Source organism: Mus pahari, chromosome 14, assembly GCF_900095145.1.
Source record: "Mus pahari chromosome 14, PAHARI_EIJ_v1.1, whole genome shotgun sequence".
Lineage (NCBI taxonomy): Eukaryota > Metazoa > Chordata > Mammalia > Rodentia > Muridae > Mus > Mus pahari.
The window spans coordinates 83,213,528-83,227,862 of record NC_034603.1 but is presented as its reverse complement, the minus strand read 5'-3'; the positions used below and the strand labels follow the sequence as shown (position 1 = coordinate 83,227,862).

The window sequence follows — 14,335 nt, the reverse complement described above, 5'->3', positions numbered from 1 at the left end:
AAGTGCTCGGTGAGTCTGTTTTAAAGTGTGTGTCTGTCTGTCCAGATACACACAGACACTGTACACGCTGGCACCACGCGCACCTGCACACAGAAATGTATACATGTACATAATCATATACATACACATACATACGTACATACATACATACGTACATACATACATACGTACATACATAATACATACGTACATATGTACATACATACATACATATATATATATATATACTTTAAAAAGTCCTAGGTGAAAAGGTCTAGGCCCATCTGGGCCTGGTCTGCAGGGTCACGACTGGAGGGCATGGGCCCGGCTGGGCTGGCAGACGGGGCACTCACTGCCCTCAGCACAGAGCTCACACAGAACAGCGTGTTGGCACGGCAGTACTGCCCGGGTCTGCTCCTGACACTTAAGGCATTTCACTGACTGCATGTGGAACACAGCCTGCGGGGAACACGACATTGCAGTTACTGGAATGCTCTGTCACCTATTTGGCCATGAGCTCATTAAGCAGTTCTCTTGACTCTCGCTTCAGCATACTTGGGAGGAACGTGAGACCCAAAGCTCACCCTTCACAGGGGCCCACCGGCATCTCAGCTTCAGAGCCACCTGCTGCCCGGCTCTAATGGCCCGATAGGGGCAGCTGGGTGGCAGGTCCCATCCTCAGGACTTGGTACAGAGGTTAACCAATGAGGCTCAGGAGACATGCCAAGGGGACTGCTTCTATCAGGAGAACTAACCCTAGGGACCAGTAGGCACCTGTGGCCTGACCTTTCTGGAATGTCTACTGGCGTGTGGGGTGCCAGCGAAGGCACTATGGGCAGGCGACTCAGCTTTGGTTAATGGCACTGCAGTAGACATCCCCCTCCACTACTGCTTTTTTGCTCTCCTCCTCTCTCAACAGACTGGCATCATTATCTGCCTAGCAGGGCTCCCAGGAAGGTCCCACCCCATCCTGGTGACTGAGGGGGCTGACCTTGTCCACTTGTTCCAGGTGGACCCGCAGCTGATTCTGGATGGAGTACAGGGTGGAGAGGGACAGCGCCTCCAGGTCAGGGGCGGCTGGCAGGGTCTGGGCTTCCGGCACCGTGTGCAGCCGCTCCAGCTCCTCCTGCAGCTTCTTCACCCGAAGCTCCAGGGCATCTCGCTGCTCCCGGGCCAGCTCACACTCTGCTCCGGCTGCGCTGGCCCGCTCACCAGCCTCCTCGGCTTCCTTCTTCCAGGCATCACAAGCCTGTGGGCCCAAGAAGGAGCGCCTCATCATGATGGCCCCCTGCCCCTCGTCCTCCCCCACTCTGAGAGAGCACTCCAGGAGCCACTCTGGCTACGGGGTCTGCTAGGCGGCCTGCTGTCTGGGGAGGGGGCAGGGAGAAGGCTGCTGCTGCCTGTGAAGAGAGGTTTCAGGACCTCAGCAGACCCTCCCTTCATATTCAGAGAAGGGGGCCAGGCCTAGCATGACAGGGGCACAAGGCAGGGGACACATCTTAGCCTGCATCCCAGGCAGCTGGGTGGCAGCTGGACGAGTGAGTGGTCTAACTCAGAATCTAGAAGCAGAGACAGGCAGGAGGTCCTGGGGCCACTCTAAAAACAACTCCCAAATGGAGTCTCAGGCCTGTAGTGCCAGTCACCGTAACATTCTGACTGACAAGACCAGTCCTCCCATGTGGGGGAAGGCAAGTACAATTCTGTTCTGTTCTTTAGGCCCCTGCTTCCCCCACCCGAATGCCTGCTGTGTAGGATGGGCTTGGGCTTGATGCCACAAGGCACTGGGTACTGCAGGTGGGCGTGGGGCCCGGTACCTGCTTGGCCTGCTTCCAGGACTCCTCCCACTGCTTGATGGTGCCGTTAGCTTCATCTAGCTCTTGCCGAAGCCGGGCCAGCTCAGCAGCCCCTGGCCCTGATAGGAAGGCAGGGGAAGTGCCTGGGGAGAAGCTTCCAGAGGCAAAATGCTCCCAGATGCTGCTGTTCATCCCGTTCAGACCTGCCCCGGGGGGAGGAACATCAGCTGTGCAGGGCTTAGGCCCAGGCCCTGGCCAGCCCTGTATGGGCTGCCACAGGCTGGCTGAACACTGGCTAAGTGTATGAGCTGAGTGTGTGAAGGTGTCCTTGGCCCTTGGCTGAGTTAGATCTGCCCTGCCAATTACCTGTCAATCTTGCCATCCTTTTCTGTACCGTGGAATTCTTATCCTGGCCTCAGTGGGCTTAGGACTGGGTGGGAGTGCAATGTGTGAAGGTATCCTGTTGGAGTTCAGCACAGGTCCCTTTGCATCCCAGTGAGAGGTAGGGAGAGGGTTCTGACTCACAAGATCAGTTAGGTCAAAGTGCCTCCTGTGAAGGGAGGGCTAGAGCAGGAGGAGCCAGGTAAGCCTGGGCCATCTCCCTTGTTTTGCAGACAGGACAAAAAATGTACCAGTAAGACCACTGAGAGGACAGGAGAGCCCGGGAGTCTGGCTCCAGAAGCCTCCTATCACAGCTTCCCCTCAGTGCGCTGCCATGCTAACCACAGCTCTCTGGCTGCCAGGGCAGAGCTATCTTTATGCCCCTCCTTATCTCTTGCTGGCTTCCGTCCACCCAGGCACTGTTCCAGTCTCTTCTGCTTTGTTCCCTTCCCCACTAACTGACTTTTCCCCTCTAAGCAGTATCAGCACACTGGGAAAAAAGATGACGACACTGGACTGCTGTACACTTCACATACCTCTGGGCTTGACTTTTGAGAGAGAGACAGAGAGACAGAGACAGAGACAGAGAGAGAAGAGAGAAGAGAGTATCCTATGACACACCTGCAGTGTGCGCTGTCTGACCCTGTCTGCCAGGAGAGACCTGTAGACTGACACAATAGCTAGTGTCTGTGGATCCCGTGTCACTCAGTACACTGTGTGCCCAGCACTGCTGGTAGAGACTGAGGTGACACTTGCATCGATACAGCAGAGCTAGAGTCACCCAGCAAGGGGACAGAGAGTCAGTGGGTAGGGCTCAGGTGGGATATCTTCAGAGCGTGGAAGCCAGAAAGACACAGCACTAGCTTTTAACTGGATACAAGCCCTAACCTGAGAAGCCTCCTCTCTACTGAGGAGGAGCTGTACATTCCTGGCTGAGGTGAGTCCCTAAGCTGACCAGCGAGCGCTTGGAAGGCTCACTCCTCTGACTGGAGGTCCAGCTGGCTGGGGAGCAGGACAAGGGCTGGGGAGTTGTTCATGACAGGGGCCTATGCCTATGATTGCTGTGTATCTATTAATGGCCTCAGGGAGCGCCCCCTCCCCCCAGCCTCCATTCCAGGAGCCTCACTCACTCTTGGAGTGGTGGCCTAGTCTCCAGGTCTCCATGTTGCACATATCCCCACTAAACCTGGAGAGCACTTAGGTGGCTCTGGCCACTCAGGTTAAAGCCTGCGCAGGTTAGACATGGGTCCCTGATGCCTCTCCCTGCCAGGAAGACTCTGTGAGCCTACTTTGACTATTTCCTCCCTGCCAGGAAGACTGTGTGGGCCTGCTCTGACTATTTCCTTTGCTATTTGGTGATCCTTGATGATGGGACAAGCTGCTAGGAACTCTGGGTAACTGGACAAACGTACATATGTGCCTGCGTGAGTGCGTGCGTGTCTCCTTGGGGAATCATACCACATGCTAAATGGCTCCAGTATGATCAGGCAAAACTGCTCTGAAGAGCAGTCCTCTACCCTGGAGCCCGAGGCCAGTGCTGCTCCAGGTGCCAGCCTGTCCTGACGTGTGCCTTGGCAATTCACTTTCTCCTCACAACCAATGCACCCATTCCACAGCACAGGGAGCCAAGACAGAGGCCGGGCTTCTGCCGTCTGGTTCAGCTATGTGGGGATGGAGGGAGAAAGTGTCCAGCCTGAAGCCCTGGCTCTAACTAGCTGGGTGATTGTCATGGGCAGAGCCAACAAAGGATTTTGCTAAAAGTCACTAGGTTCTTATCCAGTCCCTTTCTTACCCAAAGATCCATGTGATGCTGAGGTCCCCAAAAATGTGTTTTCTGACTGACTCAAGTGGCCCTGGGGCTGCTGCAGGAAGTGTGAGGAGAGGCTGACGGGAGGGGACGGAGAAGCAGAGTGGAAGGAAGCTGAGCTGCCTAAGGAGCCAGGGATGTTCACAGGCGCGGAGCTCTGCAACAAACTGCCGCCTGGAAGAGAGAGCCAGAGGGTGGGCTGGGTGAGGGCCAGCGAGGCATGTGGGGGCAGGCGAAACCCCAGGGCGCCCTTCAGGCCGTCCCGGCCTACCCACAGCCAGTACCGATTGTGATGCTGCTGGGGTGGGGCACTGCGCTGTTATCAAAAGTCTTCTCCAGGGCAGCCACTCCAAACTCATTCAGGTCCAGGTCATCCAAAGCAGACTCTAGGGACAGAGACTCGGGTGTGGGCTCCCAAGGGCCACCCATCCCCCCTTGGCTCTGGGCTTCCTGCCCTGACTACTTCACTCCTGGTCCCATGCCAACCCTAAAGACACCTGCCCAGTCCAGCCCAAGTGCCCTTCTTTCTGAACTCTTCTTTGATATCCCTAGGAGGAATCAAGATCCAACCCAGTCCAGTGTGGTTTGGCATGTCAGTATTCCCTGCATTCTGAAGGCTGAGATGAGGACCAGGAGTTTAAGGCCACCCTGTGCTATATAGCAAGACCACATCTCACAAAGAAAAACTTGACAGAATTCAAGATTGCAGTGCCGTCTACCCAGTGAGTTGCAGAAGTGTTGTGTGGTCTCCTAATGTCCAGGGTGCGTGTTTCACTCTTAAGAGTTTCTCAGGGCCCTTTGAGGGCAGGGACATTAGGGACCCGCAAGGGTCAGTGCGTCCTTTTGGAACTGGACTGGCTAGGAGAAGGCACAGTTTCTCTCCTAGATGGCAGAAGCAGCCACTGCCTGCTTCCCCAGTGCCTGCAAAGGGGTGCTGGCTTTTTCCTCTTAGAGCTGAGGACCAAACCCAAGGCCTTACACATGCTACCACTGAGTCACACCTAGTCCCTGGCACTAGCTCCTAACAGTTAGCACTCTGAGGATAGATGCACAGGTGCTCACTTTCCTGAAGGGGCTCCACGACCTGGTCTTGGTCCTCATTCCTGGAGTGTCTACCCCAACAAGCCAGATGTCTAAAGTATGTGCTATGCTCATCCAAGTCTCACTTGAAAACACCTTGTAGCTCTGACTTCAGGTCCAGTCCTAGGCTCGCAAACAAACCCTGCCTAGTTACCTATGACCGACTCTACCGTGTCGCTGGTTGGGTAGAAGGGCAGAGCATTTGCATTCATGCCAGGGGTGCTGCTGGTGCCTGCAGGGCTGGGGGGAGTGGCTGCCAAGCTGGAGGTAATACTGGAAGAGATGCTGGAAGTCAGGGGGCTGCCCACAGGGAGGATGCCCAGCACGTCCTGCAATGAGAGTGGGGAGAGGCAATGGGATGCTTGCCTACAGAAGCTTTGGCAGAGAGAGGGTAGGAGAGGCCAGGCAGGGCTAAAGGAGCCAGGCCTTCCGGCCAGGCCCATACTGTTGAACGGCTGGAGGTGGAACGGTGGGGCACTCCTTACCCTTGAGGTTCCTTACTCCTTACGGTGGGGGGTGGGGATGAGCATGGGGACTGACACGTTCTCCAGACATTCCTGCCGATGGCTCCAGGCATGACCCCCACCCTCTCTAGACTTGGGGCTGGGTGCCCCTGAGTCCTACCTTAGTTTGCAGAGAAACTGGTACCTACTTGCTGACACTAGCTGGGACTCTGGGCCTGACCTAGCCACAGTGACAGCAGAATGAGAGGAAGAACTCTGTACCTGCTTGGGTTGAAGCAGAGGCTGCTCTTGACTCCTGGGCTCTAGCGAATGGGGTTTTAATTTAGCCTGAGAGAGAAAAATTAGGGAGAAGGAAGTGATTGCAGTACCAGGAAGCTCCAAGGCTCGGGTCCACCTGGCCTTGCTATGTCCACTGAGACTGGAAATACAAGGGAGGGACAAGGAATGACAGGGCCGGTCACCTGCCACCCAAAACCCCCTCCCCCTCCCCCTCCCCCTCTTCCCCTTCCCCCTCCTAGCTTTCTCTACACATATATCCTCTCCCTGTCCCCCTTCTAGCCTGAACAGGAGGCTGGTTCCTTCTACGTGACAAACCCAGGTTTGTCCCCAGCTATTAGAGGCTCCTCTGTCCTGGCCCCAGGCCCTGTCTTCTCATCAGGCATCACCGTTTGGAAGGGCAAAGGGGACAACCTTGTTCCCACTGACTAGCTTTGACAGCTCTGGGGCGTCCAGGCAGCCTTCTGCAGAGTGCACACAGCTCCATGAAGGGAAAGTGAGAGCGAAACCCCCCCCCCCCAGAGGGTGAGGTGCGGTGCGGCCTCCTGAGCCTTCGCAGCCTCAGCTGAGAAGCAGACTGACAGACATCAACCCTCAAGACACTGAAGATGGACTCGGGTTAAGCTCTCAGTGTCTGTCCCACAGGTGAGCCAGGCCTTGTCCCTAAGCTGCTCTTGCCCCACAGAAAAGGCTCAGCTTCCTGGCCTCACACCCTCTGCTGCTCCTTGAGTCCTTTACCTGGCACTTGAAATTCTTCAGGTACTCCGCCCCGCCCTGGTCTTCCCTTTCGAAACCAGGAGCTTTCTTGTAGCTGCCAGGGGCAAGGCTGGACTCCCCAGGGAAGACCAGGCCCTCCAGGTTTGAGGCCTTCCTGCTGGGTCCTGGTGGGGAGCTGCAGAGGTGAGACGGACTGCCCAGGCCACTATTCCTACAGAGGAGCTGCAGAAGAGGGCAGGTTGTTGACGGGCAATGGGCACCATGGGTGAGGGGAATGGCCACCCTCCAACCCTGCTTCAAAGGGCTGTGGTCAGTGGGCATCAATAAGCACTCAGGGATGCCAGAGCCTCAGGGACTTGACAGACAGAAGTGACAGAAGGCTCATCCCAGCTCTGCGCAGGCTGATCACTACTGGCTCTGAAGATACATCCCCACCTCCCTGCTCTTGGCCCCAGGACAAATACCAGAGCCTCAAGCTCCTGGGGCAGAGAAAGTCAGGAGCTCGCTCCTGGGCAGGCAAGGTGCCCACCCACTCACTCCCAGATGGGCACGTACGGCGCTGAGGTCAGGGGCATGCGGGCTGGAGGGGCTCACAGGGACCGAGTCTCCAGCAGCAGATGGCATGTACAAGACTGGACCCGGCTGGGTAGGGCTGGACACAGCTGAGGGAGGCTGCACATCATCGCCTAAGGGTGGCGCTGCAAGAAAGGACAGCGGTCAGCAGGCTCCATGGCCATGTCTGTCCCTGCACAGCTTCCACAGAGGCCATACATGTCCCCGCCACCAAGGCAACTAGTTATTACATTGGCATTGTACATTCTACAATTAACTGCAAATGTAAGTAATATGATGGTCTTCACAGAAAAAAAAAAAGAGAGGTTCAGAAAGGTCAGGTAACTTTCCTAAGATAACAGGACAGTAGACAGAAGGGCTGGACTCTGAACCCCATTTTGAGGAACCCAAACTATTGAATAATAACTTCTCTATACTGCTGCAGTTGGGTGGTCCCAGTCTCTATGGCCGCCGACTACCTCTGAGCCCTCTATCTGCTTCCCCCCTAGAGCTTTCTGTTTATTTTGTCCTCTCAGAGACAGAGCTGAACCTAGACAGAGAGTGAGCAGATCCTTGATCGGCAAGGGAGAGAGGTGGTAACCCCAGCACCCACTCCATGACAGACGACAGGGGGAGTGTGCGCTCTAGACCTGTGCTGTCTCACACCGCAGCAACAGCCGCCTGACGCTACCGAGCACTGAAGTGGGCTGACTTAGAGGTTAAAGTGACCTGGGGGAGATGGCTCAGCGGCAAGAGCACTGACTGCTCTTTCCGAGGTCCTGAGTTCAATTCCCAGCACCCACACGGTGGCTCACAAACAACTATAATGGAATCTGATGCCCTCTTCTGGTACTCATATACATAAAATAAATAAATCTTTTTAAAAATTTATTTTAAAAAATGACTATCAGCTAAGACTCAGCATGAAAACAGTGAACACCTTGATACTTTTAAAATCAATTACTTGTTACAACTATACTGTTTTGTAAAAGTTAATTAATTAATTAGTTAATTAAGAGGCAGGGTTTTCCTGCATAGCTCTGAAACTAACTAAACTAACCTCAAACTTAAAGATCCACCTGCCTCTGACTCTACCCCCTCAGAGCTGGGCTTAAGAGTGTACACCACCACAGACAGCTATGAGATCATTTTATATTAAACTAAGTAAAAATGTTAAAATTAATTTACCCAGTCCTTTGTTGTCATTGTTGGTTTTTTGGTTTTTTTTTTAAGATTTATTTATTTATTATATGTAAGTACACTGTAGCTGTCTTCAGACACCCCAGAAGAGGGCATCAGATCTTGTTATGGATGGTTATGAGCCACCATATGGTTGCTGGGATTTGAACTCCAGACCTTCGGAAGAGCAGTCAGGTGCTCTTACCCACTGAGCCATCTCACCAGCCCGTCGTTGTTCTTAAAGAACGCCATATGAGGCAACCTTATATTCTGGTGGGCCAAGCAGGCTCACTGGGCAGAGCCCCATGTTCAGGGTAACTGAGCTACTCAGGGCTGGGGATGCTTGGGGCCTCACCCCTGCCTGGGATTCACTGTCTGGCAGGGCGAGAGTCTCTGAATCTAGCTCAGGCTCTTAGAAGCTGCACAAGGGCTTCAAGATGAGCTCCAGAGTGATTAGGGGACTGATCCCATGCCTGAGCCTCAGCAGAGGTTAGGAGAGGAACTGCCCCAGGGTCACAGGAACTACATACGTTCTATGTGGGCAAAGGCGCAGAAAGGTCCTCGAGGACAGCTGCCTGATTGCTGCATGTCATTGCACTTGGTGGACTTGTAGATCTGGAGGGGGCAGAGCAGAGCAGAGTCAGGTCAAGCTCAGCTCTGGGCAGACACTGTCACTGAGGCAGGGCTAGCTTCGAATCCCTCTCCAACTCAGCCCCTTCTATTCCCCTATGTCTCCACCAACTTCTTTTTTAGGGGAAAGGATACTGAAATATAGCCCATGCCTGCCTTAAACTCATAACTGTCCTGCCACACTGTCTCATGTCCTGAAGTGACAGACACACACCACACAACAAGCTTCATTACCAACCTCTGCCTCAGATCTTGGGGCAGCCTACACCACCAATGCCCTCCTTCTGGAGTCACAGGTCCCAGCAGGCATTACAGAGAGGTAGGTCCTCTCAGGAGTTGTTGGGGTGTTATCTATGAGTATGCCCCCTATATTAAATGAGCCAAGGCCCAGGAAGCACACAGTCACTTTCAAATCACACCAGAGAACCCAGGCTTGTGATCCCTACTGGGTTTACCTGCTCGCCTGGGATGTCTACAGCCACAGAAGCTGTCTGCACATCTGCCTCACTATGCTACCCTGGCTCCCCCAGGGCAGGCACTACAGAAGCAGCAGTGCTCCAATCCTGCAAGTCCACTACTCGTCCTCTAGGGCAGGGCCAGGCTGGGTCTCACCACTGCCCTCCTCCCAGGACCCACCTCTGGGTGGAACTGCTGCTCTGTGCGCGTGTGACAATACTGGCAGGCATCTCCATTTTCACACTTGCCAGGGTCTCCCCACTCATCCCCATGCTTGACGTTTGGACACGGAGACGACCTGGTCCAACAGGAAGGGGTCGAACAACGGCAAGAGGATGAGCCTGGGACCCATACTTGGATCCTGAATGCCCCACCCCGTCCTGGTCTCCTTGTCTCTCAAGTTCAGGTACAGAAATAGATAAGATCAGCTATAGAGGAAGGGTCTCCCTGGGGTGCTACGTCAGGTTGTTCCTCTGGCCCAGCTGGCCACGCAACCAAGGGGGACAGCTTTGTTCCCTTGAGCCCGGCACTAACCCTGACAGCCCAAGAGGCAGGCCACAGCCACATCACCTTTCCCAAACAGCCTGGCCCTACGACAGCACACATGCCCTGAAGAATCAGCAGTGGATGGGCCTCATGCAAGACCTGAGAGGGCTCCCACCATTCAGCCGTCCTTCCTAGTCCCTCCTTTCATAACTGGGCCCTGTAAACCCAGGAGCTCCTTGGGAACCATGGCAATGACAGTCTCAGTCATGAGCCCTTCCTGGCCACTCCTCCCTCCTACGGCTGGCCTCTTGGGGCCAAAGGACCTGTATTTGTGCTTCCGGGGACTCCGACGCCGGTCCTTGCTGTTGTGGTAGTAGGGACAGGCATAGCCCTGGCGGCACAGCCGTGGAGGCTTCTTGCACGGCTCCGTCTTATAGTTCCCCAGCACATAAGCAGTCTCTACACAGAAGGTGAGAGGGCAGAGGTCAGGGGGTGGAGTTGGAGTACCCAACAACAGCAGCAGTCGTACAGGAAAGGCACAGAAGAGCCAATGAGAAAGAGTCCCAGAGCTGAGGTTGCTGAGGTCCCATGAAAGGTATCAGCAGGTCCACTTCTTTACAGGCTGTGGACATGCATGGTGTGTGTGTGTGTGTGTGTATGTGTGTGTGAGAGAGAGAAAGAGAGAGAGAGAGAGAGAGAGAGAGAGAGAGAGAGAGGAGAGAGAGGAGAAGGAAGAGGAGGAGGAGGAGAGGGAGGGAGGGAGGGAGTATGCGCGAGCTCGCGAGTCCCCAGGGGAATCCTGGGAATGCAGTCCATCTGGAAACTCCCTTACAAGTGCGTTTTGAATGACAGGTTTAACATGAAATGAAGGGGTAGAAGTGGGCTTGAAGAGATGGCTCTTCGGTTAAGAGCACCTGCTGTTCTTGCAGAGAACCTGGGTTCAGTTCACAGCACCACATGGTGACTCACAACCATCCATAAATGCATATGGCACACAGAAATACATTCAGACAAAACACTCATACATATACCATAAAAATTTAAAGTGAAATATTTAAATGGGATGACAAAGGGCTAGATTTCTAGTGGACCAGACACAACAGTTTCAGTTGGAAAAAGCAGGTAGTTTCAAGCCAAAGCCTCGAGCAGCTATGAAGAGGGGAGTACCAGGGCCACCTGAAGTTGCCTGTACCTTGCCACCGGGGTTCCTCACTGAGGATTTTTTCTATCATGGCATGGCTTGCAGCCCCAGCTGACTGGCCCTCTATGCTGCCCTCTACTGTAGCCTGGCCATTCTGCAGGGCCTCCGTGGCCTGGAGCTCCCTGGGAGAAGAGGAAAGGACAGACAGTGTGGGGAGGAGCACAAGAGAATGGGAAACGACACAGCGCCTCAGTTTTGTCTTGTTGGGGCCAGCAGCTACAGAAGCTAAGCCCTTGTCCCCCCCTCCCCATAGCCCAGCATCAGCCTACCTGATGTCGTAAACAGGGGAGCGGAGGTCATGGGGACCATGCGCAAAAGCGCAGTGCAGGCCATTTTTGGTGCAGTTGCCTTTTGAGTCTGTCTCATGGATGCAGATTCCAGTTTTATAGTAACGAAGGTGATACCTGCGCTCAGTGTCCCCAGTGGTTCTGTGCAGGAATGGACACCTGGAACACAGCACCCCAAGTCAGTCAACTCTGCCGCCTCCGGAGGCCAGCTGCTGAGGGCTGTCACCAAGATCCAGAGGGTACAGTGGTGGTAGACTGAGGAAGAGAAGGATGAGTCCTCTGGCCACCAGGGCTCTGTGTGAGTGCTAAGATCTGAAGGCTTGGAGTCCCCAGGCGGCGGCCTGCAGACACTTTGGGGGGACACAGTTTTGGATGAACACGTTTGGTTAACAAATGCTACCCAACTCAGGCGGCTCCCAAGAACCAACCCTTTGAAACTTGCACACATGTCCCACGAGCGAGCTTTAATAGGCTTCTGAGATCAGTCAGCCTTGAGCTCTGTGAAAAAGGGTGGCCACCGTAGGGAAAGCTGAGAGTGCTGTACAGACCCTGAGCCCTTTCCAGTACTTTTCTGAGAGGCTGAACAAATGACAAGGAAGGCCAAAATGGTCCCCAAGTTTGCCACCTCATTTGTTATTAATGGTATACCCAATTTCTGAGCAGGAGATTGTGAAAAGACATTTAAAGTTATCGAACAAGCTAGGCGTGGTGGCACAGGCCTTTGATCCCAGCCCTTGGGAGACAGGGACAAGCGGGTCTCTGTGACTGTGAGGCCAGTTCGGTGTATGTAATGAGTCCCAGGACAGCGAGGGTTTGTTATGTATGAGACCTTGTCTCAAACAACAGCAAAGATCAGCCAAGAGGGAAACAGGGAGGCAGGCTCCCTCTGTCTGTCTGTCTGTGTCTTTGAGCTGCCACCACAGTGGGAACTGTACAGGACGGTGCAGCAGATGGGGACAGGACATGGAGGGTGAAAGAAAACCTAGGGAACCAGTTTTATCCAAATGTGGTCTTGTGGCCTTAGTGGAAGAAAGGCCGATTTTTGGTTTTCATATAATATAAGCAAAGGAAAATAGAAGCTACTCCCCATGTTGTACCTTTAGTCGGGGCAAATGAGCCCAAGTTTGACCTATAGATTGTAGCCAGGCTCCCAAAGCAGCCTCGGCCTAGCTTCCTAAATGTCCCACGCTTATTCTCAGGGCATCTGACCCAGGAGACCTGGGCTCCTCTGAGGGCAGGCAGGGTACTCACTCGTCGCCCTCAGGGCAGAGGCCTGTAGCCTCATCGTACTTCGTGCAGTAGACATCTGGACTGTAGTTGAAGGTGCCATCCCGCCGGCGGATGGAGCGGCGGCGACGCTGGTTCACAAAGTGCCAGTGGAAGCAGGTATAGGGCCGATGCTGTGTGCATTTGTGCTGCACGAAGAGTGGGCACTGCTCTGTGCGGAACTCCTTCAGGTACCTGCAGAGAGATTGTTTGTAAGGGGTGGGACAGGAACCGAGTGAAGCTCTTTGCTTCCCAGCAAAAAGTGAGCCCCCAAGTCCCAGGGGTACTGCTCTGGGGTGCCAGTCCCACTGGGACAGCAAGAGAGGTCCAGGGCTGAGGCTGGACCTCGGATTTTAGATGTCCCAGCATCTAGGTTCTACCCAGTAAGAGACGCAGGCCACAAGAGCCCTGTGTGTTGTAGAGGCCAGCTGTAGTATTCAATAGCAGCTTGGCTGAGCCATCTGAGGTTTCCCAGGCCAAGCCACTAATCATAGGGAAAGGGTTATTCACAAGACCATGAGCAGCCTCCCCAGAGACTGTGGTTCCCTGCTGCCCACACACACCTGACCATCCCAAGGCTTCCCCTATACCGAGAACCAAGCTGGGACTGGGGACTGAGGGGAGAAATATGGAGACATCACTTTGGGGCTCTGTTTGCAGTGTCCCTCTGGACGAGCTGATGGCTGTCCTTGGGATGCCCTCACACTCACACAGATATCGGGAAGGAGTCTACACAGAGGTTCTGAGCTCCTCCTTAGACACAAGACGACAACAGCTAGGGTATTCTCTTTCCTCTACCCTCATGTAATAATAGCCAGGATGTCAAAAATCTCTCCCATGCTCCAGGCAGTGGAGGGCGCCAAACCTTGGGACAATGTGTTTTCTTCACTCACCCCGCCTAAGGTTCTCCTAGACTGTGCTGTAACTAGGCAGTCAGTGCAGCTTTATGTCATTGTGCAGTGTGTGTATACATGGCCGGGTGGGAAAGGGACATATGCAGCACATGCGTGGAGGGCAGAGGGTCACTCTGTGGAACTGGCTTTCTCCTTCCACCCTTACATGGGTCCCAAGATCCAACCAAGGTCGCCAAGTGCTGCCATCTTCAAAACCACTTGGCAGGCCATTTTCTTCAGACACCCTCTCAAGCGTAATGATACAGGCAACAAATGGGTTGTGAGGTGGGAAGAGATAGAGTGCCCAGTGCAGAGAGGTTATATACGTAAGGGAGTAAGGCAGAGGCAACCTGATCTGAGCTGGGTGGAGCCTAGAGCTGAAGGGCCTAGAAAGAGGTCTTTCTGCTCACACGCCTGGCCAATAGAAGCAGACCTAGACACGGGATCAAAAAGAAGTGTAACACCAAACTCCCACTTAAGACGGAGCTGCAGCTAAACCAAGGGTAGTTTCCTAGCATATTCCATGGGATACACGAACACTGAAGAACTGAATTGCTAGCTGTGACTCTATCTAGCAGATATCCAATATTTTACTGCTCTCTTGAGGCTGTTGTTGCCCAGGCTGGCCTCAAAGTCTCAGGCTTGGGTAAACTTAGACTCCTAAATAGCTAGGATTTTAGGTGCAAACCATGTTAACCATTAGGGAACTTGCTGTGTTTTTAGTTGTAAAATAAAATTTTGGGCTGGGCAGTGGTGGCGCAGGCCTTTAATCCCAGCACTTGGGAGGCAGAAGCAGGCGGATTTCTGAGTTCAAGGCCAGCCTGGTCTACAGAGTGAGTTCCAGGACAACCAGGGCTACACAGAGAAACCCTGTCTTGAAAAAAAACA

General features: G+C 53.9%; 1 protein-coding gene across 3 annotated transcripts in view; it reads right to left on the bottom strand.

Moving 5' to 3' along the window:
* Positions 1-200: 200 nt before the first annotated feature.
* Positions 201-14,335, bottom strand: part of Unk (unk zinc finger) — a 27,902-nt gene continuing 13,767 nt past the window's right edge. Inside the window, exons 2-16 of one of the 3 annotated variants that reach the window (XM_029546360.1) lie at positions 12,540-12,749; positions 11,271-11,447; positions 10,993-11,123; positions 10,124-10,259; positions 9,495-9,612; positions 8,759-8,843; positions 7,053-7,195; positions 6,519-6,719; positions 5,766-5,831; positions 5,195-5,369; positions 4,245-4,346; positions 3,946-4,134; positions 1,794-1,975; positions 971-1,228; positions 201-438 (exon numbers count right to left, since the gene is read on the bottom strand). In XM_029546360.1, the coding sequence (XP_029402220.1) occupies positions 283-438; positions 971-1,228; positions 1,794-1,975; positions 3,946-4,134; positions 4,245-4,346; positions 5,195-5,369; positions 5,766-5,831; positions 6,519-6,719; positions 7,053-7,195; positions 8,759-8,843; positions 9,495-9,612; positions 10,124-10,259; positions 10,993-11,123; positions 11,271-11,447; positions 12,540-12,749 (2,329 nt within the window). In that variant the 3' untranslated portion in view covers positions 201-282. The remainder of the gene's footprint in view (positions 439-970; positions 1,229-1,793; positions 1,976-3,945; positions 4,135-4,244; positions 4,347-5,194; positions 5,370-5,765; positions 5,832-6,518; positions 6,720-7,052; positions 7,196-8,758; positions 8,844-9,494; positions 9,613-10,123; positions 10,260-10,992; positions 11,124-11,270; positions 11,448-12,539; positions 12,750-14,335) is intronic. The other 2 variants (XM_029546359.1, XM_029546358.1) reach the window with 2 other exon arrangements.